Here is a 26,072-nt window from a genome sequence, read left to right as displayed (position 1 = left end):
TAGAAAAAAATTCAATAATTAAATATGATCCTATGAGAATTCTAGATGACTTTATCATGCTTGGAGATTGGAATGGTTTCAATAATTAACTATAATCATATGAGAATTCTAGATGATACTATTTCATTTTTCTAATGTTTATCTGATGAAGAAAATAGACGACTAGTAACCCGAAAAACATAAACTAAAATTGATATTATTGAATTATTTTCAGAGTGAGCGTATTTTTTCTTCTTTTTCCTCTAATTGCTACAGTAATGGAAATAATTTTGTGCCTCCTACATCGTATGTGCCCGAAGAAGATTGAGCTCGAGCTGGTAAAAGGTTGTAATTGGCCACAAGGGGGAGGAAGCTATTCGTTCACCTAATCGCACGATCAAGGGGGGGCACCCTTTGCCTTTTCATTGAACATGTTTCTAGCGATTATAGGTGATATTATATTTGGCTAAGCTATTGTGGGAATAATAATCAAAGTAGCATGCAAAATCAATCGGGAATGTAGTTGATTGTGTAGGATAATAAAAAAGCTCATTCTTTCTTCTATTAATTGCTAAGGATATTGATTTTATTTTATTTTTTGGTTTATACACGACTTCCAAGGTACACCGTAGCTTTGTTTCCAAAAAACAGGAGATTTCTGTTCATGGGTTACGTGGTAAAAAAGATGGGTCACACGACACTTCGAATTTGTTTGTTTCACGGAAAATGAATAATATAAAAAACATATTTTTTTTCTAAAAATGCATTAGTAAAATTAGCATCTTTTGGATATTTTTCTCGGCGAAATCATGGCCATGCATAAACCATCGTCATACAAATAAAGCAAGAGATCGATAATTCCAATCATAGTGTATTGATAACGGCGAAACGACAACACCAACGAGGGAAATAAGTATAGTGGGACACAACGTATATCAAGCACAAAGCACACATACTTCGACGACAAAGGGAAATGCATACGGCGTCGTGTGCACAAGCACAAGCACGCGTACATTATTATAGTTCGGCATCATACATCGCCGAGGAATGAGAAAATTCAGATAGCCATGGCGGGGACGTATCCAAAGGTCGCCATGAGGACCGAGAGCACCGCGAGCGGAAGCGGCGGCATCTTCGCAATTCCATGGCTGGTGAAACTTCCGGCAGGCGACGGAACGTCTTTGGATCCCCCTTCATTTTCATAAAACGCATGAAGAGAAAAGAAGATAATTACAAAATCTGTCTGCACTTCTGAAACTTCATGGTTTCTTTGTTCGTGTCCTGCTTCTGTTAAGCTAGTTTGTTGACTGTTTTAACTAAGACATTGCTCTATGTGCTTCACGACTCCGACATGTTTTTCGATCTTCGTAGTTTGGTCTGTACGAAATGTATTATCCGCATATGAATGTGGTCTGAGAAGTTTCTTGAATTCAATGGGAACTGAAAGGATCGGCCTAGAGCATGTACTTCATAGATTTTAGCCTTCAGATCAGCAGTGTGGGATTCATCTCAAATATTTCATGTGTTGTATATTGATCGAAAGGAGATGTCTACGATTTTCGGTCTTCATATGATTGCTAAATGCATATACATGACATAATCAGACATTATCAACTTATGATCACCTGATATGTCGCTCGGCGAACTATCTGGCGAGCCGGCTGGAGCAACCATTCCGCCGGAAGCCGCTGACAAGTTGAAGCATCAAATCCCACAAAGCAGAACTCCTTGAAAGCTAAACAAGAAAAGAGAAAACGAGAAACCGGATTGGTTTGAGCTCAGACTCACCGTTGCACTTGCTAATGGGCGGGGTCTGCACGTTGCAGGCGCCGGGAAGCGCGAGGGCGAGGGTCTGGTTCAGGGTCACGCCGAGGGACGACGCGCCGCCGTTGAGGACCATGCAAAGGCACCGCGGCTGCGACTGGACCACGCTGGCCAGCTGCGAGCAGCATGAGGAGGACGGGGTGGACGAGCTCCCCGTCACGAAGCTGAGGCACGGCGCGAGGCTCATGAGCACGCTGGTGCACCCGGATTGGGCTGTGGCTCGCGCACAGAGCGCGGCCAGGACCACCACGAGAGCCATAACTCGGTTCAGACCCGTATTGTCGCCTTTCGAAGCCATGGGAGGCGGTTCCAAACAGTTTCTGCTCGCGGGTCTAACCAAGAAATCCGAGTGTGCTCGATTCGTTTGCATGCCCTGAGTTTGCACTAGGGCAACACCTACTCCTTTATATACAAGATTAGGGTTTTGCCTTGGACTTTATTATTATCTTGTTTTTGGTATTGTGCTTCTTTGGTGAACTAAAAGAGAGCACATGAGGTAAGTGTCAAGAACAAATCAAGAGTAACGTGGCATGTCTGAAGACACCCTTGTGGTCAGGGTATGCTTATCATGCTAGGAAATTGGAAAACAATTCCAATAATTAAATATATCCTTTAAGAATTCTAGTTGACTTATCATGCTAGGAAAATAGAATAATCTCAATAATTAAATATAATATTAAGAATTCTAGATTATAGCCTTTTGCTTTTCTAAGGTTTATCTGATGAAAAAATAGACAGATCGGTAATTCTAAAAACATGAACTAAAATTGATATTATCGAATTATTACCAAGAGTCGGGATATTTTTCTTCCTTATCACTAATTTTTACAATAATGGAAATTATTTTGTCCCTCCTGCATGTGTGCCGAAGAAGAAAGCCAGTTAAGCTGGCAAAAATTGTAATTGGCCAGAAGGGGGGAGGAAGCTATTCGTTCACCTAATCGCATGATAAAAAATGGGGGAGCCTTGAACTTGCCTCTAGCGATTATAGGTGAGATTAGATTTGACTAAGCTGTTGTGGGCATATAAATCAAAGTAGCATGCGAGATCGATAGGGAATATAGCTAATTATGTAGGATTATATAAAAGCTCGTCATTCTTGGTTCTACTAATTGCTAAAGATCTTGAATTTTTTTGGTTCATACGTGGCCTCCAAAATATACCGCAGCTTTGTTTCCAAAATACAGGAGATTTCTGTTCATGGGTTACGTGGCAAAAAAAAAAAAAAAAGTCACAAGAAACATCGGCTCTGTTTGTTTCACAAAAAAAAAAATGATGTAATTTTTTTTCTAGAAATGATTGCTCGAAATAATGAGTCAATAGAAAATAGTTTCATTATTGATAACAATTATGTCTAAACGTTTTTATGGATGATGAAATTTTTTGATATTGGCGACTGTTTTTAAAAAAATGTTTCTCAGATTCATATTCTGCTAAACAAATGCCCCATTCAAAGGGGGAACAATGTAAATTTCAAAAGTGATAACACATCTAGAAGGGGTTTTAAGTTTGGTCCTAATTCCTAAAAGTTTAACATTGGAGGCCAGAATAGTGTTTGGTACTGTAGTCTACCAAATTAAATATCATAAGAAGATCGAATAAGGAATTAATGATATTGTTGTTTGGCAGAGAAATACTATAGTCAATTAGATTCGTGCTAATCGAGAGGGACATCAACCTTCATTGAGCAATTATATATAAAGAATATGTACATGATTTCTGAACTTTTCTTCGATAATGGATACGATCCTTGAACTACTCTTTTTTTTTTCTTTTAATCTAGTCTTTAAACTTTTTAAAAGTCAATAGCTCTTCCGTTTAAAAATTCCAATTCATTTTGTTAACATAATATTAGATTAGCTATGGCTGTAATCATGTGACTTTTTTTCTTTTTTTGTCTATCCTACTCTAACTCTCAATTTATTCTTAGATTTTTCACTTATCTCTCTGTAGAGCGTGAAAGTCAAAATCTACATATGAAACCAAACGTCTACACCCCCAACCTTCCCTAAGAAGGTGGGAATCTAAGGGCCTGTTTGGTAATGTGTCAAATAGTGTCTGATTTTATTCTTTTTTCTTCGAAATAAAAAAAAAAAGAATAGGAATATATTTGGTAAATTGTTTGTTTTATGGAATAGATTTGAAATAGAATAAAGAAATAAAAAATAGTTGTTTCTTTGTTCTTAGAAACAACTCCAGAATAAAGCTCAAACCATTTTTTTTCTCTTTTATTTTCCTTCTTTTTTTCTTCCTCTACTTATTTCTCTAGCTGGTCGCTGGACCAATCAAGCCTCGCCCAGCTGCCACAAGGCTTGACGTTGCCAAGGGCCAATGACCAGCTATAGGAAGAAGAAGAAGGAAAAAGAAAAAAGAAAAAAAAAGAAGAAAAATGTAATAAAATTATTAAAAATTAAAAGAAATTCTAAGTTGGGAATATATTTTAGGGTTGTACCAAACGCATATTTGTTCCACAAATAAAAATTTTATGCAATTACCAAACCATTACAAATGTTTTGAAACCTGTATGGGAAACGAAATTAGAAAAAATCATTTTTGAATAGAAATTATTTCTAAAAACATAATGATTACTAGACACATCCTAACTCCCTACCTCCCCCTTTCTATATAGGATGGGACAATCTTCAATAATTATGACCACGTGACTTACATATATCGTTTTTATCTCATCCGCCACCACCCCCCCTCCGCAGGAAAAAAAATGAAAAAAGATTTGCTAACTTTGGAAGTGATATGGATATGTATATTGTTATATCGACCCAACAAATGCTGATGCGACGGTTCATGTAAAAAAAAAAAAATACAGGTTAGGTGGCGATATACTTAACATAAAGATTCTATTAAAATGGATTAACATCACATTATACATTGCAACAAAATTCAGATACCACCCCTAATATTACCCCTAAGGAACGAGTATCCGGTACAATGTAACAAAACTTTCTTCTTGTAGAACTACATTGGGAAAAAAAAAAAAAAAAAAGCAAAGCAAAGCAAAATTTTACGGAATAGAAAAGGCAAATCATTTTTCCATAAAATATCGCCCTTTATGGTCGCAGATCACGTGCATTGCACGTGTCCACAATTGGCGCACGAGCGAGGCGTGTGTATTTCAATCGCAGATGGAGCACTCCTCCCGCCATTCCTCCTCGCGAAAGTCGTTACCTCTCTCTCTCTCTCTCTCTCTCTCTCTCTAGAGCGAGGATGGCCGCTTCCACCGCCGTAACCGTCTTCCTCTCGCTCCTCCTCTTCCCCCTCCTCCGACCAGCCGCCGCTCCAGCACCGCCGCCTCCGCCGCCGCCGCCGCCATCGCCTGCGCCTCCTGCGCCCGACGGCTGCGCCGGCCAGATCGTCCTGCTGTCGCCGTGCCTCCCCTACGTCTCGTCGCCGCCGAACGATCTGGCGTCGAGCGCGCCTCCCCTCTGCTGCGCCGCCCTCGCCTTCGCCCGCAGGTCCGGCCTCGTCAGCTGCCTCTGTTACCTCGTGCGCGAGCGAGCCATGCTCGGGTTCCCGCTCAACAGCACCAGGCTCCGCTCTCTGCCTTCCGACTGCTCGCTCACCGACGCCGCCGACTCCCCGAGGAGGAACGCGACGGTCGAGCTGGATTCTCTCTGTTCAGGTTCGCACCTCTGGCTCTGCGTCTGTTTAGTGTCGATCCGATCGATTCCAGTGGCTTTGGAGCGTCGTGATCGCGAATCGAAAGTCGAGTTCGTTCTGCTTCGAAGCCTTGAAATGTGGATGAATGCACTTGAAGCAGTACCTAGCTCTGTCCGTCTGTCGTCCTCCCTGATGCGCTATTCGTCTTATTAAAGTCCTTTCGATGCCTCGATTGAGTTTGCGCATCGATCCTTATGGTTCGTGCTGATCTGATAGTAGTAGTTAGCTTTTGATCTTCCGATCGTTACTTTCGGAAGCTGGACAGACGAACTGTAGGATGCCGATCCGAGGACGATGTACTGTAGGCTATCAGCAGAGGCAAAGCTTATTTCTGCTCTCTCTCTCTCTCTCTCTCTTTCTCTGAGATTTCATCCATTAGAGCGGGATCACAGTGTAGGCATTATTTTCTGGGTTGAGCTCGACTGATAGGAAGGATATAATCATGTTTTGAGCTTGGTCGCATCGCTTATCGACACTGAAATAAGTCTGAGAGGCTCTTTTTTTTTTTAATAAAAAAAAAAAAAAACCTGTTTTGATTTCCATATGCATCAGGTTCGCCGCCATTGCCCCCTCTGCGCGGCACCAAGGGATCGGACGTCGAAACGTTGCCAGATAACAGTAAGTCGATCGCTTCATTATCTTACCGTTCGTTAAAATATCCTGGACTCCGCCAATTCAGTTCAATTGAATGTACCAGCCAGGATTGAACTGAAGCATTGCTCTGTATGATGATCGCTCATGCATGTAATTTCCTAAAACATGATCGATTGTTTCCGTCGCGATCATGCTACGGAAACGGCACACAGAAACTAAACCTCAAATGATTTACTCATGCAGTATCCTGACCGCGAAATATACTGGTCTTAAAATTGCAGGTTCGTTGGGCGCTCCTTCACCGTCACCGTCTGTCAATGGAACCGGCATTCCTTCAGATGCTGCCGATATCGCAGTACCAGCCTCGCCGCTAGCACCGGCCACGAGTTCATCATCAAAACTGCTGATCAATCAACTGACACGCCTGCTGTGCTCGCAACCATCGTGGGTTTTTCGTTCTTAAGCATACGTCATTCATTTAGGTCTTTCAGACTTTGCACCTTTCCTCCCGCAAGAACTTCTCCTTCATTTTTCGTTGGTGTACACAAGGCTAGACATGAATTTACCATGCGACAGAAGTAGCAAATTTCGGTATATGAACTGAGTCGAGAGCAATATGACCTGATCGGAAATTAAAAGAGGATTTGCTGCATTTCTTTCATTGATCTGGATGCATGAAAGTGCATCAGCTGGTGACTAGGGAGAGTGGAACGTTATCTGTCACGCTTTATTCCTAGCTGCAAAACCATATCAAGGACTATGCCCAAACTCTTTACTTCACTAGCTGAATGCCCATCGATACTTACCTATTTCCATCCAAAAGTGAAACCAAATGCTCATTTCAAACGTGCATAACCACGTCGCTACCAAAAAATGAAAAAAATTGAATTAGGCCCGCCACATAGCGGAAATAATGCCAATCTAGCACCTCTCCAGTTAGACAATAACCACATTCTCACATAGAATCGACAATGAAACTTTGGAAGACTTCCGCTACATTGTTCCTACTGAATGAGGTTGGCAACGCAAACCAGCACTGTTTTTCTTCCCTCCCTACAAAAGGACAGGAGGGAATAGTAGGGCCTTCCAAGCCGATAGACTCGAAGGCCAAAAGAATCCAGAGCAATGAAAAAAGACGCAAACCCAGCTTCCTAAGGAAGGCGACATCAACAGCCCATCGCCTACAACAAGTATGAAAGATTGTGTCATCAGTAAGTAGCACTGCTCATCGCTCCCTGAGTAACATTGATGATCCAGACCACCACATCTCACACAGCAAATGTAATTAGATACGTAATAGGGCATATATAAAGCAAGAAACAGAGCATAGAATCAGCAAACGTTCTGGTGGTAAAATAGATCGAATTAGACAATGCAAGGACTAGCATTTCAGAGGTAGGCTCAACATAAGGTAATTCAATCGATCTCAAGTTAAAACAGAAGAAAGCACAGCATCGAACTGATGATAATGCATTCCCATGCTGCAAAAACCGCTTAAAGGCATAAACTAAAGTCGGAAAGCTTCCAAGATTAATGCAACTTGGGAGCCCTTCTTCAGTTCTCTTTTGGATGATGTGAATTTTGAGTACTAGATGTTATTACCCCATTTTCATTACATTTTTCATGTTGGTTCAATGACTAACAGAGAGGTACAAGGCATCTTTGCTTGTTTTGTTATCTGCTCACATAGTTATATCACATTGTTGCCCTATCATGGAAGAAAAGCACATGTTAGCTAACCTCGCACAAATTGTCACAATCCAACATCTTGTCGCATTAAGACCCTCGACCACATCAACCAATTCGAAATGTCATTTCTCATCCCGTACACAACCCAACAACACAACTATACTTTCCTGGCATTTATTTGCATGTTGTCTTGTGCCTTTTGGCTCACTCATCGCTGTAGTGAAATTGCGCAATGTATGGAAGAACTTACCAAAGTCAAGAGGTCCATTTACTTGCCTTCTGTCTATATTTGCAGACATTCCAACAACTTACTTCCAGCCATCTGACCATTCATCTTCATTTGTAACTGGCAGAGGAGTCTCTGTTTGATGGGGTTCTTCATCCCAATCATTTTCTTCCCCATGCCTGGGGATTTCTTCCTCATAAACTGCATAATCCTCAACAGATTCCTTGACCCTCTCAGGAAGAGCACAACCTTGATAAGCATCGTTGTCCACACAATACCACAAGAGCTTGTTCCAGTAGGGATCCTGCCAAATGAGATTGATAATTACATTCACGGATGTCACAAATCAACCACCTGATAATAGGATTTTGGAAGCTAAATCTACTCATTTCTGATCCATTTCAAATTTTGAATATGTGATATCCCTTAACCACGCATGTCTTTAAGTCATTCCTCTTTCTTGCCCCATATCCAACTTTGCAAAAATTTCTTTCATCAACAAGTTGAAGGGTACAAAAATACATAATGAGATTTATTTCTGATTTCAAGGGTGTAAAACTGATGAAACCATCTGAGATCACATAAGATGCCACAATAAAAATAGTTGTAACCATTCGTAAATAGAAGATAACATCTGCAAAACTTCCAGAGCATGGCGACAAAAAAGGAAAGATGAGCACATGTAACTTCTTCAGGTTTTTTTCTTCTTGCGTAAATAAGTTATTCCCCTAGGGATATAAACTTTTCTAAATCTCAGTCATTTCTTTCTTCTTTAAATGAATCAGCTAGTCATGCTCCTGTCACATTTTTTTCTTTTTCTTTTTATATTCTGCCACGAAGTGAGACTATGAGAGAAGCTAACAAGTGGACAAGGCTACAAAGAAAAAGAGCGGTGTCAAAGTTGTTGAGAAGTGACAAGCATTACTTGCCATAAGGAAGCAGTACGATGACATAATACTGCTTCCTTCCCTTTCTCATCTTTTGTGCGCACAAGCTTTAAAGCTTACTTTCTCATCACGACCCATTTTCCCAGAAAAGAGGAATCATGAAAGGACAATTATTTTCTTGTAGAAGTTAGCAAGGTACCTTGGTTATAATATGAGGATTCCCAACAATGATAAGCAAGGATATAGCCCGAGTTATAGCCACGTTAAATCTTCTAGGATTGCTCAAGAATCCTAAACAGTGGACCCTGTCGAACTCATTGTGTTTTATGGTAGATCGAACCGTGGACACTATGATAACCTTGCTTTCCTGCCCTTGGAATTGCTCGACACTTCCAATCTTGATATTGGGCATATCTAAACTTTCAAGAGATGTCTTCAGTTTAAGTACTTGCTGGCGATAAGGTGTTATTACACCTATATCATTCTCGTTAATTTCCTCACATGCTATGACTCTCTCGATGACTTGAATTACTTTACTTGCCTCAATTCTATTAAACCATGAAGGATTATTTCCTTCCCTCTCATCACATCCTTGAATACCAATAAATTGAACAGGAAATTTGCTGTTAGGAATGAGGTCCACCTCTGTGCCAAGACAGCTTGCATCATCCTTACAAGCTATCAATTCTCCATTATAAAATAGCTCTGAAGGCAAGTGCAGTATTTCTGGGTGACTACGGTAATTCCGGATAAGCTTTTTCACATAATTCTCATCACCATTGAAGTAAAATTCACAATCAAACAGCCTCTCCAGGTATGATTTTCCCAATCCATACTCTTCAGCTATTTTTGAGTACACCACAGGACCTAATTGCATCGGGTCACCCGCAAGAACAACAACAGTATCTGGTTGGCAGAGGTTAGCGAGTGGGATCATACTTTCTGGTTCTGAAGCTTGGCCAGCCTCATCCAAAAAGATATGAGAGAAGTGGCCTCGTTCCACACCCTCAGCAGAAAGAAGAGAGGTACTCATATAAGTTGAGATGATAATCCGGTAGCGCACGAGGGCTTTGATTGGAGGACACTTGAAAACAAGCTCATCGAAAAAACAAAACCGAATACGATCGGGGTTGATATCCTCATAAGGTCGACTAGTCGCGTTAAGTCTGAAAATCTCATTTTCCTTAATTATCCCAGCCCCCTCCCCAAGAAGCTTCTCTAGAATGTGGTCAGCAGCACTATTTGATGGAGTGCAGATAAGGATCCGGGTATCCGCATGATTTTGATAAAGCTGCATTATTCCTTCCACTATAGTCATGGTCTTACCCGTACCCGGAGGACCATAAACTACATATGGTGGCCCTCCTTTGCAGCCAAGGATCGTCTCAACTGAACGTCTTTGCTCCTCATTCAGAATATGATTAAAAGGAACCAGTGGCGTTGTCGAAATCAGCCTCTTTCGTCGTAAACTTGAGGGAAAAAGCAGTGCTTCATCTAAATCTTTGGCAGCATCCACTGCCTGGTATAATCTTCTCATGTTGACTCGGTTATAACTGAACTGAACATTGTATACAATCTCATCCCTATGGCACATATGGACTTCCTTGGCAAACTTCAAGTAAATTTCATCAGCTTCGACACGGTGAATATAGCCCTGTGGATCATCCACTCAAGCATAAGGGGCGCTGATCTAGGCATCTTTACAAAAAGTATATTTCAGGAAATATGAAAAAAATTTTTGCAGATTGAGTCTACACTAAAAAACAGGAAGCAGATGACAAGCCAGCTACCGAGTAAAAGATGCAATTCATGTTATCAGTACATATCTTTTGTAAATGATTACGATAGGCAAGCAAAGAAGTTCTGGATGATGTCCTTTGATGGAGATTACTACCACTTAAGAAAATAGTGCACATCAGATAATCTTACTGAAGTACAAAAGTTTATGCTCAGCCCATCCAAATCACCATTCACCTCTGTCGCCTTTTTGGTCGAACACACATTATCAGATTATGAAGCAATTATTAGCAAAATATGACGATCGCTGAGATTTACCATTTAAGTATTGTTTGAGAAGTGGTCAGACACAAGTTAGAGAAAACTTACCAACCATTAAAAACAGAATTGGACCTCAAAAGCCTGATAACTTTGTACAGACCTGGTAAGGAGTGCTGCAACCCGCTTCATCAGAAGCCAACTTTACAAAAATGCTATCTCCATGGACCAGTGAAGGTCGTCTCTCAGCCAGTCCAGGCACATTGAGGGTCAGGTACTGAGTCCCTTTTCTTCTCATGGTAACATTTTCCATACCAAAAGATCTCATATCATCCTATAGAAAAGACTGGTTAATTTGAAAGACAATAGCAGGCCTTCATAGCATCAATTTAACTTTTTCTTGAATCTAATGCCAAAAGAACCAGAAAGAAAACAAAGAAGAAAAACTTACCTCCAGTTTCAGTTCTTCCATGATTACTAATGTTTTGAAAAAAGGAGCATAATTTTCTCTGGTTAGACCTTCTCTTATTGCATCAGGAATCTGCTTGTTCTCTATCAATTCTCTCACATCCTTTGGAATTGGATACAGAGGAAGCCTTTTCTTATAGCGTCCAGTGTTAATTCTTGCCGGACGCAAACCAACAACATATTTGTCCACATCAAAATGGTTCTTTCTGGCGCCTCTTGCATATGGTCTTTTTGAAACCAAGGACCTGGAAATCTTGTTATCTACCAAGAGAAAAACTACTCTTTCTATCCTATCATTCCCCACATCAATATGGACCACTGACGTGTACAACCCAATTTCACTTGGTTTGCAATATAACCAGACATTTAGAGTCTCTCCTGGCTGCAGAACTCTGTCCTCCAAGGAAAAGGACTCGAGGAAACCTTGAATGGCATTTACACCTGAACTTTCCGATACCGGCTCCATCAAAGAAAGTGTAAATGAATTCTCAGGAGTTGAGGCATATATTTTTATGGACCAGATGTCCATTTGATCGTCAGTGTTGTTTGTTATGGAGATCGGATCTGCAGCAGTTTCCCCAACAAATACTGACCTTGGCTTTCCATCAACAAAAGCAAATGGAACAGAAATCACGACCGGATCATTTTCATTGAGATCATAACTACACACAGACTGGTCTCTCTGATAATCAATGAAAGAAATTTCTCCCTTATCACCAATGACAGAGTATTCATCATCTGATCTGTCATCAAGTGATCCCATCATAGTTTTATAGAAGGCTCTGCGATGTGAAAATTTAACTATCAGTTTCACCTAAAAGTAAGAAATATTTTAAAATAGCCAGCATTTCCATGTCCAAAGAAAAGTAAATAAACAAAAGCAGGTGCCTTTTCTGGCGTACACAAAGCAAGAATGATCATCGCGTAGAGACTTTCATCTAGAAGAGCGTCTGCAATGGCATGCATGAAAGTTAAAAAAAAAAAAAAATCAAACAGCCTATATCTTTGACTTTGCCCTCCAGAAAATTTCCAATGAATTCATGGATCGGGAAGACTCCTTGCCAATTGCAAAAGTCAAAAGGAAGAAACATAGGCGTTTTACACCTACATTGCATCTCATCCGTTCGGCAGGAATTATCATCCGAGTCCTGTCACTGCTACTACATATGGTGCACAAGAAACAAGTAACCAAGGTAGCCCCCACACACACTGTCATCCAATGCTCGCCTCTGTAACTCTACCTCTAACTTCAGAACCAAGAACCAGCCACAAAAATAGTCAACACTCTCTAATAAATTAGCAACGCTAGCATTAATAGCTTTCGCACCACAGAAGCAGACAACAAAGCTCAAGCATTAATAGCTCCCGCAACAGCGAAAGCGAAAAATGCACTACACCGAATGAAAGACCCTTCACACAAGCACAGAGAATTCGCACTACCATCCTTTCCGTATCGTCAAAAACCTCACCCAATCGAGGGTCACTCTCCAAGCAAACCAACATGTTCACATAGCCCACTTAGTCCACTCAATACCCGTGAATCTCACACCGATTTTCAGTCAAGAAAGGCGAAAAACGAGAAAACCCAGAAGCGTGCAAGCGCCAAACGAAGCGAAGAGGCAATGTAATGCAGCACAGGCAGTAGCGATCATCACGTTAAAGAAAAAAGGAGAAACTGATGACATTGAAGACGACCGGCCCGAATTGCGGAGTCGCTGTCAAGAAGAACGGGAAGGCGAGAGCACGGGCGGTCCGTGCGTCGACGGCGGAAGCGGGGAACGGGAGAATCTGGACGGAGAGAGGGAGGGGCGAGCCGATCTGGGGGGGAGAATTGACGACGGCCCTGCGTTGTTGTCACCATCACAGAGCGAAAAAAGGCGATGCTAAAAGAGCTACTGGAACTGAAGCAGCAGGGATAGGTTCTGACGTCTCATTGGCTGACTCTCCCAAATTTCATAAAAAAATAAATTTAATATCACGAAAAAATCTCGAACAAATAAATTTTTTTTTGGTCGAAAATCTCGAACAAATATAATTGCAACAAATTTATTCAAAATCAAAAAGTTCAAACTGATATCCATGTGATAAATTTACCTTTTGTTAATTTTTATTAAAAATTTATCATCAAATTACTGATTCTGATAACATGTGTCAATTTACCGATATATCAATTTGAGATTTTACCTTCCAATTTTTCACAGATATACCAGGTTGCTTTTCACAGTGTTAATCCAATTTAATAGAAACTAAAATAAGGACAAATGTATTGATTTGACATTTTTGGTTATTAAAAAATTAATTTTTGATAAATTTATATTAAGTGTACCAGTTAAGAGTTTGTGTTGATTAAAAAATTAATTTATGATAAATTTATCACATATATATCGTTTAAAGGTTTTTCATTGTATTAGCTCAACATTTTTTTCATTAGAATTATGTATATAATAAGAGGGAAATGGTATAAGAATTTCCAAAATACACAAAAAAAAATCAGAATTGGAGGAAATAATAATTATCATTTTTATATAGCTCATTATGTTTTCCCAGTTTAATACTCCATATAAATTACCAGATATACATAATTTATTATATTGTATATATTTTTTATATTTCGGCAATTTAATGAAGATTATAGTTAAACTTGAGCACATAACATGTGATTGTATAAAAATAAATATTATAGGATAGTAATTATCACTTTAACAGTCAGTCATACAGTTTCAAGATATGACAATTCAAAATATAGACTTTCATCTGTTAAATAATAATAATAATAATAATAATAATAATAATAATAATAATAATAATAATAATAATAATAATAATTTTCCTTTGTTCATCCTTAAAAATACAGTGATGGTTACTTAGTTCAGGAAAAGTCTAGGGCTTTTCTTTTTGTTTTGCTTTTGTTTTGCTTTTTTGGTTGGGTAAGGCATGACTGACCTAACAAGCATCATGCAGATGAAACCCCAAGATGAACTCACTACAGAGATGGCAATCCACAGATAAAAACTGAGGGATGTAAATATCATGATTCTGGCAGATTCATATCCATACAATTTACAGTTCCACATGGAACTGTTTTCTAATCAACAGAAAAAGGACTTGAAAACAGCAGTTGATCTCAAGCAGATGCCCCGGGGGCATCCTTGAGAGACTCGCGCCAAGCATACTCTCGCGCACCATCCTTGTCAACAATCTTGATCACAAAATTCGGAGGCGCCACAACCAACCGGGATCTGATCTCCATGATGCACTTGTCGACCAGATCTATGGCTTCTTCGAGCGACATGCCGCTGCGGTAAAGTCTGTCCATTATGGAAAGGGAGAAGTAGGATCCGTAACCAAACGCGCCCTTATCTACCTTGTGGAGGGTGGCGATGTAGTCGATGAAGTAGAGCGAAGGGCCTGTCTCCTTGTCGTAACCAGCCAGAAGAATGTTCACAGAATATGGATTCTGGAACAAGTACCAAAGTCAGAGAGGGAAAAAGAAAACTATGAGCAATGATCAGGACTAGCAATTACAGACAAGAGAGGCCCAGAAAATTGGTGGAGCAACAAATCAGCAGAATCAGATAAGCAAGAGACAGTTATCAACAATTATGGACAAGAGAGGCCCAGAAAAATTTTGTTACCACCAAAATTAAAAAGCAAGACTCAGCACGGAAGAGAAGTTAACTCCAAAAATTACATGCTTTCTAAGTTTCACTGCACATAGCAACTTCATGTACGGATTGTGAATGATGAAAAAATACGAGAATGGAGAATTGGATTAAGCAAAGACAGACTCTCATACAATCGAAATATTATCATGTATAAGTTAACTGGTGCATCATTCCTCCATAACAGATACTTTCAACATCAGAGCTAAACCAATATAGTGTAAATTATATAAGCTCTTCATTGGGATCTTTTACATCCACAAGTCAGAACAGCCATAACAAGAGGAAATTGTTGTTGAAGTCAACAAAATTTACCTACATAGAGTGGAACTATCACTCCAAAAATAAAATTCATTCTACACCCCTTGAACCAGATGCACAGTGTGGAGGCAAAAGCATGAGTAGGCCACTAAATCCTCCAGTAATATTACTCCATTGAGTTTTATAAAAGTACAAGAACCATCAGTCACATCCATCAACATACATGTAGTCAATCAATCCCATATGAAATGCATCACCAATGATAAAACCACTTCAATCAGTAACCACACCGCTTTGAAGAAGATATAAGGTTACCAAAATAGCCTGAAACTGCTTCACAGTGAGTTTTTCATGGTAAAATACAGACATTATCCACAGGTTATTAAAATCTATATCCCTTTCTCCCATTTTCTTTGTGACTGCTCACAATAGGTAGGCACCACACATTTACCCAAATTCAATGTCCCGCAACATTACAAGTTATAGAAAAAGCTCTTCAAGCATCGTCAACAGAATGAAAATGATAGATCACAGGGTCTTTATTATGAAATAGCATGTCTGTTGTCCTCATAGATACTAGATACTACAAAGCATCCTCCATCTGGAAGGACAGTCGAATCGTTAATACATCTGCATTTTGAAGGCATTCAAAGCATCCTAGATAGACAAATATGTCATTTGTCACCTCCCTATTCCTTAATTTTAATACATCAAGATTCATTATCTCCAGCTGATCTACCTCCAGGGGATCCAACTCATTTTATGGATAAGCTTCAACCTCCTCTTACTTATTGAGAGATGACTTGGACCACGAAGCTTTAATGGCGAGGGCAAAAAGGGAAGCGGCTGTTGCTCACCCGACATGGTCGTATGAGCAGGTTTGAATAAAAGAAGGCTTAGAATAGCCAGCCAAAAGGGGTCAGAGGAAGTGGAAAAGCTGACCCCAACTCTTGATGTGATTGGCAAAAGCACAAGCAGTGTACTAGAATGTATGATTAGGCTTGAGCAATTACTTGAGCCAATAAAATGCTATCCCAGGCTTCCACATGACTCTCTCCCCTACTAAAAGAAGTATGGCTTTCTGCTCTTCAAGTTAGAGAAGGACTAACCATATGGTTCCACACTCTGAGGATGACCCCTCTCCCAGGCTAGGTTCCATTGGGCAGAGGCTTCCTATAGAATTGCTAATACTACTTGCTGGGTCTTATACCACTGAACTTTCACCAATAAACAGGTATTTTACACTGAGCGTCTCTTAAGCACTTCATCTGAAGCTAGCAGAAGATAGGCAGTTCTTTTTGCACTACATTACTCAGACAATAACTTTCTATGTATGAACTTTACACTCCTCTTCATGAATATACTAAGCCTACTATGTCCTTCTTGACCATTTATTTTCTGATAAATGTCTCTATAGATATGCTTCGAGCAAAAGGGACGAAGTGGGCTGATCACCCTCGAATCCCACTTCATAATTTAACAACAGTGCTATGAATGACCAGCAAACCCATTAAAACAGTTGTCGGCCTAGTAGGCTACAATTAGCCTCAACATGATCAGCACTCAAAAACTATCTGCTTTAGAGTTTATTATGGATATTTAAATTCTGAAATGGATTAAAAAACCCAAAAGCCCTTAGTTGATCTCACAAACTTGCACTGAGTGGCAGCTCCAAGACCTCTGACTCAATCTACATACCGAAAGAGGGTTGGCATAAACTTTAAATGCTTCGGCGGTGAAGGGTTCCCAATGTATCCTAGTGACATGATCCCTGGGATCAATGCTTCAATGCATTCCATATAACAATCCTATCATTCTTCAATAGTAAAAATTTCAGTAATTTCAATTGCCAAAAACTCTTGAATAACTAGCTGTAATCCCGCGCCACACCTCCATACTAAAAGCTTCCCCTTCTCTATCAGAACCAACAAGACCCACCAAAGAAATCCCAACAATTTGAACCTCAGACTGGACGAAAAGAGAAAACAAGAGCAGTAACAAGTAACCAGTTCAACCCAAAATCACCAAGCAACAAAGGAAGCTCGACGAAGCCGGACCTTCCTCAGAGCAGTGGCGAGCTCGCTTCGCATGAAGTTGGCAGCGGCGGGGGTCGTCAAAGGAATCCCATTCCTGAACTGATACAACGCCACGTTCTTCTGTATATACTCCGTGAACTGGACTCTGCGAAAGACGAATCGCGCAACACACGCTCAAAAAAGACGGAAACTTTCCCCCGGAATCACCGAAGACGCGACCGATCAAACAAAACCCAAATGAGAAAAACGAAAGCCGGGGCGGGATCACCTGTCGCCGGGCTCGCCGCTGGCGGCGACGAGCTTGTGGGAATCGAGGACCATGATCTTGTCCTCGTTGGACTTGTGGACCAAGATGCTGTTGACCGCCGAGGTGTCGGCGGCCAGGACGGCGAATCCGTCGCCGACCAACCCGAACACGCACTCCATTCCCCTTCCTTCGATGGCTCCGAACCGGATCTGAGGCGGTCGCTTCTTGCTCTTTGGTCTGAGAAGCTGAGGGAGAGAGAGACAGGGTGCTTTGCTTTGGTGGGGGTGATATACGTTGCAGGATCTTGAGCAGCAAGTCAAGTTCTTTTGGGTTTGCAAATGGCCAAAGAGATGTCCAAATGGGTGTTGTGCCTCTAATATTTTTTCCAACTCATATTTAATAAAATGGGTGATATATGAATTTTTTAAAATTAAATTCATGAATTAGAAAAAAAGAATACTGGAAAAAAAGAGGTAACTTAGATAAAATAAATGAGGTAATTTAAGTATATATATATTTTGTTGATAATCTTATACCAATAAATTGAATATTGATTGATATGTTAATCGACCTAAAATTATTTGAGAACGCTTCTTCTGCTTGGGAACAAAATGTTCGTCAAAATTCTCGTTCTTACTGAATCTATCTATATGCATTAGGATCCTTATTCACAAATTTCAAGGAAAAAAAGACTAATGATAAGTTACGATGGGTTAAAAAGACGTCAAATTTTAAACCATTTGATTTATTAACGAAGACAAAGGTCCAATGCTCATCATCAATCCATGCCGATAGATAGCTTGCCTTCCTTAGTGCCAAGTGCACCACCATCACGTTGATAAGGATTAACATCAAGATGTTCACCGTTGCTTGCATCAGTAACAAGAACACGACCCTCGACATCGATGTCACGATCAGGACGACGTGTTCGTCAATCGCCCAATTGAAGACGAAAAGGGGCTCGTCACAGAGAAAGTAGAGGAAAGTTAGCACACGACCATCGTGCCAATGAAGAGATGGGCAAGATTGAGTGCCAGAGGAGGCGGAGGAAGAGGATGAGGAAGAGGAAAATGGTGGAGTTGGTGAGGAAGAGGAATCTAATTCAAGAAAAGCTCAATTTCATCATTGTGGGAGAGACCCTGCGCGATTAAGTAGAGGTATAAAGGTAGCAAGATGGTTTGTAATTGTTGCTTGTTCGAGTAATCACGGTAATTCTGGAGCTAGAATCACAACTTCTGCTGAGCCTAATAATGAATGCTTGAAATTAATCACTTGAAAATCTTATATCGCTTGAGGAAGTTCTACCATGCGAAAATGCAATTTAACAGAGCTTTAGTTTTTAATTGTTCATGATCAGGAAATTGTGGAATTATTATAAATATATTATTATCACAATGATGGGGTAGTGTAACGATATGTCGATGGTTTGACTTATAAAATATTCTCTTATCAACAATTCATTATTAGTATTTTAGTATATAGGTGTTTTTTTTTTTTTTTTTTTTTTAAATTTTGTGTTTTTCATTTTATTTACTTTTTTATTGTTCAATTTACTCTTAATTTGATTTGAAGCTTTTATCTAAGTAATATATACACGTGAAGAGCTTAAAAGTGACTTAAAAGGGCGGGTATGGATTTTCCTAGATTAAGTTGACTATTAAAGTGTTCTATAATATTGGTTGGGTCGAATATGGATCATTAAAATTACGTAGTATGAAAATTATGTCAAAATGGATTAAATGGGTTAATAAGATCCAGGTGATTTTTCCACCTTATCCAAACTTAAACCGACCTACGAATTTGATGGCTCTAGCCTTTAGGGACGAAGAAGGAGAATTCAAGAAATGGGCAGGGGCAAGGAAGTCATTTCGTCCCTCCGAGGAAAAGCTCTTATGTGTGCCCATTGGGCCTTTTTATGTCGGCCCATCTCAGTTGACTATCTTATTCACCGCACGTTCTTAGTTATTTTTCTTTTTTGGGTCATATATTCACCGCATGTTCAAAAGCATGGCCCCGAAATAGTCAGTCAAACAAGACGAAGATAATAACACGCCACAAGCTCAAGAACAGTCCCCTTCCTTCAAGGGTCACCGCTCAAATCCGTCTTAACTTCTATGGCTATAAGTACTGATCTTTCCTCCCATTGTTCTTCCACTAAAGCGAAGGATTCAAGAAGAAGAAGGAACATCAAGGGACACTGGAGCTCTCGACGACACGGCAAGCCAAACCGAGTGAAAGAAAAAGATGGCGAGCAAGGTAGCGGGAGTTCTGATCACGTGCCTCGTCCTGGCGGCAACGTTCGGGACGCGGGAAGTGTCGGGAGAGCTGATAGACACGTACAGGGAATGCTTCGTCGAGTGCCACAAGTCGTGCCAAGCCGAAGGCCTCGGCAGCACCTTCTGCGAGATGAGGTGCGATGGTGAATGCATGGCCCAGGAGACCGCAGGTAATGTCGCGAACTGAAATTCTTCGCACCCTGTTCCTTTCTTTCCTCCCCTCGAAGCTTGCTGGTTCGAGGGTTACATCGACGCATCCCCGGCTCTGTGTCGCACCTCCTTGGACGATGAACGTGACCGTTCGGGGCCACTTCGATCCCAGCCTATGCATCCGGGGCGAGACCATGTTTCATTGTCCATTCCATGTAATGATCACGGGCGATAGATGACGTTGGTTTCGGTATTTCCGTGTGCAGCCAAACTGACCGGGCAGCAGCCTTGACGGACTACGCCAAGCTCAAAGCTAGAAGGAGCTCGCCCCCGACGGCCCTGGAGGAGCTGGAGCTGGAGGGGATTTCAAGATAGCCATTTCAAGATCACAAGATTGTTTTTCCTAGCGTTTGTTGTTATGCATCGTTCCTCAAGTTTTGCTTCATTTTCGTCTTCGTTTTCCGGATTGCACGTCACCCGCGACGGGTACGAGTGGTGATCCGTCTCGTCATTTGAATTTCAATAATTGATTGGTTTAAGTTTGAGTATAGCATCTGTCGTCGGCGTGGTCAGTTTGAGTGGAAACAAGACCACCTAGCAGGATAAAACACGGCATAGATTGTACCAAGCTTCCGTCTGGCTTTTTTATGAACGACTCGGAAGCTACTGATGCTTCCTCAACATGGCTCAAAGTTTCAACTCTCTCTCTCTCTCTCACTGCTTACGTTTTCATCTTCTCCTTCCACCGAGAAACGAAAATGGCCGAGACCTCCTCTAGTTCCTCCTCAGGAAAGGCCGGCCAGGTTCAGTATCGACGCCATAGACGATGACGACGATCCTTCCGACCCTTTAGTGTCACTTTTGTCCATCCGCTTGCTCTGTCGGAGTCGTTGTGACCCTTCGATTTTTTCGATTTTGTGGCGATCTCTCCGCTCACGCTGAGGTTGCTGCTGCTCCGAGGACACGGAGTAGGACTTTTCCTGGTTCCTGAAAACGCGATCCACTTCTCTCGCGGGGAGGTCGAAGGACAGCTCCTTGACCTCTCTGTCCATCCGGTTGATTATGTTCTCTTTCCCTACAAACGATTTGCTTCCACTGCATTAGCTCTAGCGAAATGAGCCCGAAAAGTGAGATGAGCGGCTATGCTAGAGCGAGACTTCACCTGCGAGGAAGATTCGCTCGTTCTTATGAGCATTGATTCTGAACCCAACCATTTTCAGATCCTCGTTCTGCTCCGCGACGATAGCGATTGGGTGACCCGCCGGGATGACGAAAACGTCGCCAGGTGACAGTTGGGATGTTACCTGATGGATAACCAAAGATTAAATCATCGGAAATCGTGGCACGGTATGATAGTCCCAATAATCATCAGGACATGTTAATGCATTTGGCCACTAGCCAGTGCCATCACCCTCTAAGTGCACATTTGATAGTCGAATGCGAGTTCTACATCATTCACTTCCTTTTGAGCCGTTAATGCATTTGGATTTAAGCCACTAGCTAGTAGCCATCACCCTCTAAGTGCACACAGATCTTTCTGTAACGAAAGCCAAAGATATCTTTAAATACTCGACCTCAAGAGCTACTTTTACCATAATTTGCCTCGCCAGTTCATCGATATAGTTGATTATTAGCTATTAAAACAGTTCTATCGTCTTAGATTACATTATCAACGTTATGCTTACCTTTTGGTATCTTGCACTACCTCCTTGCTCTGTCTCTTGCTCCTCCTCCTCCTCCTCCTCTTCTTCTCTGTCTCCACCCGAGCCCCACCTCTGCTGTGCTTGGGCTAGACGAGGGCAAGCCATCTCGAACCATCCATTTCCTCCTACCACAAGCACCACCGTCATCGACTTTGAGTTATAGTGCGGCACCATTATTAAGCCCTGCCAAAGTCGGATATAAACCATTGCTAAACCATATGAACAGAGACGCTCGAATCAATGGAAGTGCGACAATGACTATAATAATGCTCGCTTTACTTGGTAAACTTCCACAAAAGTTACAGAGACGCCCAAGTCGTGAAGTTGCTTGAACTCGTCAGGTGAGGCTTGGAAGCCGAACTCATTGGAATAGATTGGCTCCCGGTCCAGCAGATTGAATGGACCTTTCAAGCCGTGGCCTTTATTTTTCAACCAACCATGGTGTTCGCTCAGTGCCTGCCGTGGCTCTTCGCTGGCTCTTATCATTACGCCCTGCCTCTGTTGCCCAAACAGCCTTTCTATTTGATCCCTTGATGTCTGATAAATGGGGAAATTAACCATGGCAAATGATGGAATCAGGTAAAAATAGGCGAATGCACTTTCTTGGCTCTGCTGATATAACGTATCTATCAACTTACTCTGAAGAAAGCGAACTTACTTTCAAAGAACTCTCTAGAATTTCGCTGCTGAATACCGTGTAGTATGATTCCGGGTTTTCGGTACCGACAGGGTAAAATTCCTGTGACAGAACAACCGGGTCAATGTACACCACTCCCGTTAGCCTTCACAAGTTGAACTGTGCTATTTCATAATGGCTGTTGCATAGAGTTGATTAAAGTGTTCAGCACTCAAGGTGCACTTCTCAATTTCATGTAAACTGTGCAGCATTCCTAGTTTTCCAAATGTGAGGCTAATAGAATGATCGAGGAGCGAAAATTACTCGACCTAACACTTGTACACTGAACTACCTTGAATGTGCCGGGAATATTAACGGGCTGAATTAGCTTGGCGATCTGAACTTGTCCATCACGTCCGCTGCTGATGAAGTAAACAGTAGTTCCGGCAGGGACTCTGATCACGTCCCCACCCTCCAAGTGGTAAGACTTTTTCTTATCTTGCCACACCAAACTTATAGTCCCTTCGCCTGTAAGAAATCAACACGATCGATCAATATCATTGCAGACTAGGTACTGTTAGGCGACAGTACTCGTAATTAAATTTATCGCTCCTATACATAATTGATAAAAACTATATTCGTGTATATACACCTAAACGTAAAGACAAAACTGTGCGCTATTGGATTTTGTTGTTTTAACATTTACTCGCTCCGATAAATTTTTTAACGTCCGCACTTATCATCGTCTAATACGCCACGTGAATAGGGCATGTCCCGACGTGCGCTAAATAGAGCACACGGAGGCAATCGAACTCAACTCTTTTGTCACGCCAACGCAACGCGTGTCGCGTTGCATGGCAATCCGCACCCCCAAATGTCGACGCCATGCAAACGTCCCATTGCCATCGATTGCCATCGTCGAATCTCCTTCGAAAAACGCGAAATTTCCTTTCGTCATTTGCATCGCCGAAAGCGCTTCGCAAGTTATGAGCAAGATGGTTTTCAAGGTGCCGCGCCTTCTCTCTCTGCTCATCCTCTTCCTCTCTCTTTGCCTCACTTCTCTCGCCCTCCGCCGAGGCCCGGAGACCGAGGTCCTGCGGTGCCTGGACGACTGCGACGGCGAGGACGTGCAGGAGTACATCACGTGCCACAAGGAATGCGAGCTCCGATACCGGGGACGCGAAGAGAGGCGAGAAGAGGAGGAGAGACCTGGAAGCCGAGAGATCGACCCCCGCTGGCAGCGCCGCCGCTGCCGGCACCGTGGTGGAGGGGGTGGAGGAGGAGAGCGGGAGCCGGAGGGCCCCCGTGGTGAGCGGGAACCAGCATGGGGCCCCGGGGGGGAGTATGACCAGTGCCGGCGGCTGTGCGAGCCGTACAAGCCGCGGGAGAGGGAGCGGTGCTGGGAGCAGTGTGAGGAGCGGGAGAGGGCGCGGGAGCGGCGGCGGGACAGAGAGAGGGAGCGCGAGGTCAACGATGGAGTCCGGAATCCTTCTCGGTCGGAGAGGTACGAGCGGTGCGAGCGCGCCTGCGAGAGGCAGGCCGGAGGCCAGCAGAGGCAGCTGTGCAAATTCAGGTGTCGGCAGCAGAGAGAGCGAGAGGAGAGGGAGACACCTGGAGGAGGAGATGCTAAACTCTTGTTAGGTATTATATGTTGTGCAAAATAAGTCCAAAAAAAATTATATTAAATTCAGCATGCAAAATTATTATAAATTGTTCACTACATGATTTGATGACTTCTAGCTATGCTACTGTTACTTTGCAAGTGTTGCATCAGCCTTGCTTGAGTGAACATATATCGACCGACACGGCGCCAATTTATAATCCATTATTGCATATTCGACGCATAGTTCGAATCTCCCGTAGATTCAGGAGAGCTAGCCACGTGACATCAGTCAAAGGTAGAGCATCCGCAGCATTCAAAATGTCAATGACTTAAAATTTCGACTACTTTTTATGTTGCAGCTACTACGACCGAAGATCCGCAGCAACAGTTCCAACACTGCCGGCAAAGATGCGAGCGACAGCAGGGCAGAGAACCGCAGCGCAGGCCGTGCCGACAAGAATGCGAACGGCAATTCCAGGAGCAGCAAAGAGGTAAGCGAAGATCGACAAACCCTCGAGAGCAAGAAGAGGAGGAGGAGGAGGAAGTAGGAGAGAGGTGCGGACAATCCGTACTACTTCCACCGCAGCCGGTTCCGTGCGGAAGGAGGTCAAATCAGAGTGCTCGAGCAGTTCGACAAGAGGTCCAGGCTCCTCAGAGGCCTTAAGAACTATCGGCCAGAGATCTTCGAGGCGAACCCCAGTACCTTCGTCTTGCCTCACCGCGTCGATGCCGATTGCATTCTCATTGTCTTGAAGGGTTAAGTCACTAGTAATTTGATGTTCACCGATTTAGTTTTTAGTGGCTTTCAGACGCTGTGTTCTTTGCTCATTGAGATCCATGGAAACATTGAAATAAAGTAAAACTAATTTAAATTCCAACGGGGCCTAAGAATCCCAATATCCAAAAGAAACTAATTATTTAGACGATAGTTAATGCAAGTTCTACTTCACTTTCTCATACTCAGTAGTATATTCTATCTTCTAGTAATAAATCAAGAGAAGTAATGTATTCAAAATAGAAAATTTAATACCTTGGCATGTTGTGCTGACTTTGCTTTGGAAGGATGAAATTAGATAAAATTAATCATATCTCAAAAGATCCTAACAAAAGATCCTAATAGATAAAGGATTTAAACCGATTGACAGAGAATCCTAATAGATAAAGGATATAAACCGATTAACAGAGAATCCTAATAGATAAAGGATATAAACTGATTAACAGAAAATTTTAGGTAATCAGTTTCCTAATTCGGGTTCTATATTTTTCTTGGAGTTTGGAAACCTTAGCATTATTCGTGTAGAACGGAGTTTCAAAGTTTTCGAATCCTAGTCCTGATAGTTGTCGGTCTTAGAATCCTTCTCCTACATGTTCTCTTACTTTGATCCGCTAATTCTTTATATTTCGATCTCTATCCTCCTCGTTGCTCCCAAACCTTAAATACATCCCTCTGTTTTCTATGAACCAAAACTTCCTCTGAAACTGTTCATCATTCGTTCGACGTAAAACCTCGAAAGTTCACACCATTTAGCCGATTCCGCCTATCAAGATGCCCTCGTCCAGACGCTATAGCGTCTGCCTCCACCTCGAGCGTTCGTCCGGACGCTATAGCCTCCACCTCGAGCTCCACCTCGAGCGTTCGTCCAGACGCTATAGCCTCCACCTCGGGCGTTCGACGAGTGTAGGTGACATTGGATCGTCATTAAACCCTGCATTGTCCGTTGATGACAACTATATTCCAGCGATCACGACGAAGAAATTTCAACAGCAACCTGCTGTCATGAAACCCTCTCAAAAGACGAACAAGGAGCTGAAAGATTCAAGATTGGCCGAGCGATCAAACGCCACAAGACCCTCTCAAGGGCCTAGCAAACCCTCTCAAAATTCTGGCAACCTCTTGAAACAACCCGTGCCCACCATGGCTAGATTGACGAGGAAGAGCCTAGCAAAGAAGATTGACGAGGATGAGTTCTACGGGAAGTTTATCGAGAAGTGTTCATGGTGCAAGAAGGCCAGTAATCCATATAATGATTTCCACGTGTATAAAGATCGCCCATTTTGCTCGTTGGATTGCCGTGATAGTTGGATTAAATTGAATGGGTACAACAGAAAAGATTTCGGACTTGGCAAGGAGGATAAAAAAAGGAAAGATTTGAAGATGTATATTGAGAGATGATTTATTGG

At 42.0% G+C, this 26,072-nt stretch overlaps 5 protein-coding genes across 8 annotated transcripts; 1 reads left to right on the top strand and 4 right to left on the bottom strand.

Annotated features, from left to right (window-relative positions):
- Positions 1-832: 832 nt before the first annotated feature.
- On the bottom strand, positions 833-2,179 carry LOC104414777 (non-specific lipid transfer protein GPI-anchored 19). Of its 2 annotated transcripts, none has more exons than XM_010025941.2 (3): positions 1,768-2,179; positions 1,605-1,667; positions 833-1,170 (listed from the first exon to the last, which is right to left on the bottom strand). In XM_010025941.2, exons 1-3 carry the CDS (start codon positions 2,171-2,173, stop codon positions 1,037-1,039), a joined length of 603 nt encoding a protein of 200 aa, XP_010024243.2. In that variant the 5' UTR covers positions 2,174-2,179; the 3' UTR covers positions 833-1,036. The 2 variants fall into 2 exon arrangements, with proteins under 2 accessions (XP_010024243.2, XP_010024244.2); XM_010025942.2 differs by having other exon boundaries at positions 1,605-1,640.
- A 4,643-nt stretch (positions 2,180-6,822) lies between these two features.
- LOC104414776 (probable RNA helicase SDE3) lies at positions 6,823-13,241 on the bottom strand. Of its 3 annotated transcripts, none has more exons than XR_720188.3 (6): positions 13,021-13,241; positions 11,321-12,119; positions 11,033-11,203; positions 9,074-10,528; positions 8,012-8,291; positions 6,823-7,253 (listed from the first exon to the last, which is right to left on the bottom strand). XR_720188.3 is itself a non-coding variant. In XM_039300514.1 (6 exons), exons 2-5 carry the CDS (start codon positions 12,101-12,103, stop codon positions 8,070-8,072), a joined length of 2,631 nt encoding a protein of 876 aa, XP_039156448.1. In that variant the 5' UTR covers positions 12,104-12,119; positions 13,021-13,241; the 3' UTR covers positions 6,823-7,253; positions 8,038-8,069. The 3 variants fall into 3 exon arrangements, 1 of the variants encoding a protein (XP_039156448.1); XR_720186.3 differs by having other exon boundaries at positions 13,033-13,241; XM_039300514.1 differs by having other exon boundaries at positions 8,038-8,291.
- Positions 13,242-14,327: 1,086 nt separating this feature from the next.
- Positions 14,328-17,881, bottom strand: LOC104414774 (proteasome subunit beta type-2-B). Its single transcript, XM_010025938.3, has 3 exons — positions 17,565-17,881; positions 17,318-17,441; positions 14,328-14,794 (listed from the first exon to the last, which is right to left on the bottom strand). The coding sequence occupies exons 1-3, from the start codon at positions 17,720-17,722 to the stop codon at positions 14,462-14,464; spliced, it is 615 nt and encodes a 204-aa protein (XP_010024240.2). The 5' UTR covers positions 17,723-17,881; the 3' UTR covers positions 14,328-14,461.
- Positions 17,882-20,754: 2,873 nt separating this feature from the next.
- On the bottom strand, positions 20,755-23,204 carry LOC104417342 (vicilin Car i 2.0101). Its single transcript, XM_039300041.1, has 7 exons — positions 23,192-23,204; positions 22,641-22,816; positions 22,331-22,411; positions 21,976-22,209; positions 21,655-21,855; positions 21,132-21,273; positions 20,755-21,044 (listed from the first exon to the last, which is right to left on the bottom strand). Exons 1-7 carry the CDS (start codon positions 23,202-23,204, stop codon positions 20,755-20,757), a joined length of 1,137 nt encoding a protein of 378 aa, XP_039155975.1.
- A 79-nt stretch (positions 23,205-23,283) lies between these two features.
- On the top strand, positions 23,284-24,652 carry LOC120287291 (vicilin Car i 2.0101-like). The gene is made up of 3 exons (XM_039300040.1): positions 23,284-23,924; positions 24,251-24,382; positions 24,478-24,652. Exons 1-3 carry the CDS (start codon positions 23,284-23,286, stop codon positions 24,650-24,652), a joined length of 948 nt encoding a protein of 315 aa, XP_039155974.1.
- Positions 24,653-26,072: the final 1,420 nt, after the last annotated feature.

Source organism: Eucalyptus grandis, chromosome 8 (genome assembly GCF_016545825.1).
Source record: "Eucalyptus grandis isolate ANBG69807.140 chromosome 8, ASM1654582v1, whole genome shotgun sequence".
Lineage (NCBI taxonomy): Eukaryota > Viridiplantae > Streptophyta > Magnoliopsida > Myrtales > Myrtaceae > Eucalyptus > Eucalyptus grandis.
The sequence above is the reverse complement of the archived record's forward strand: the minus strand, read 5'-3'. Positions and strand labels throughout refer to the sequence as shown.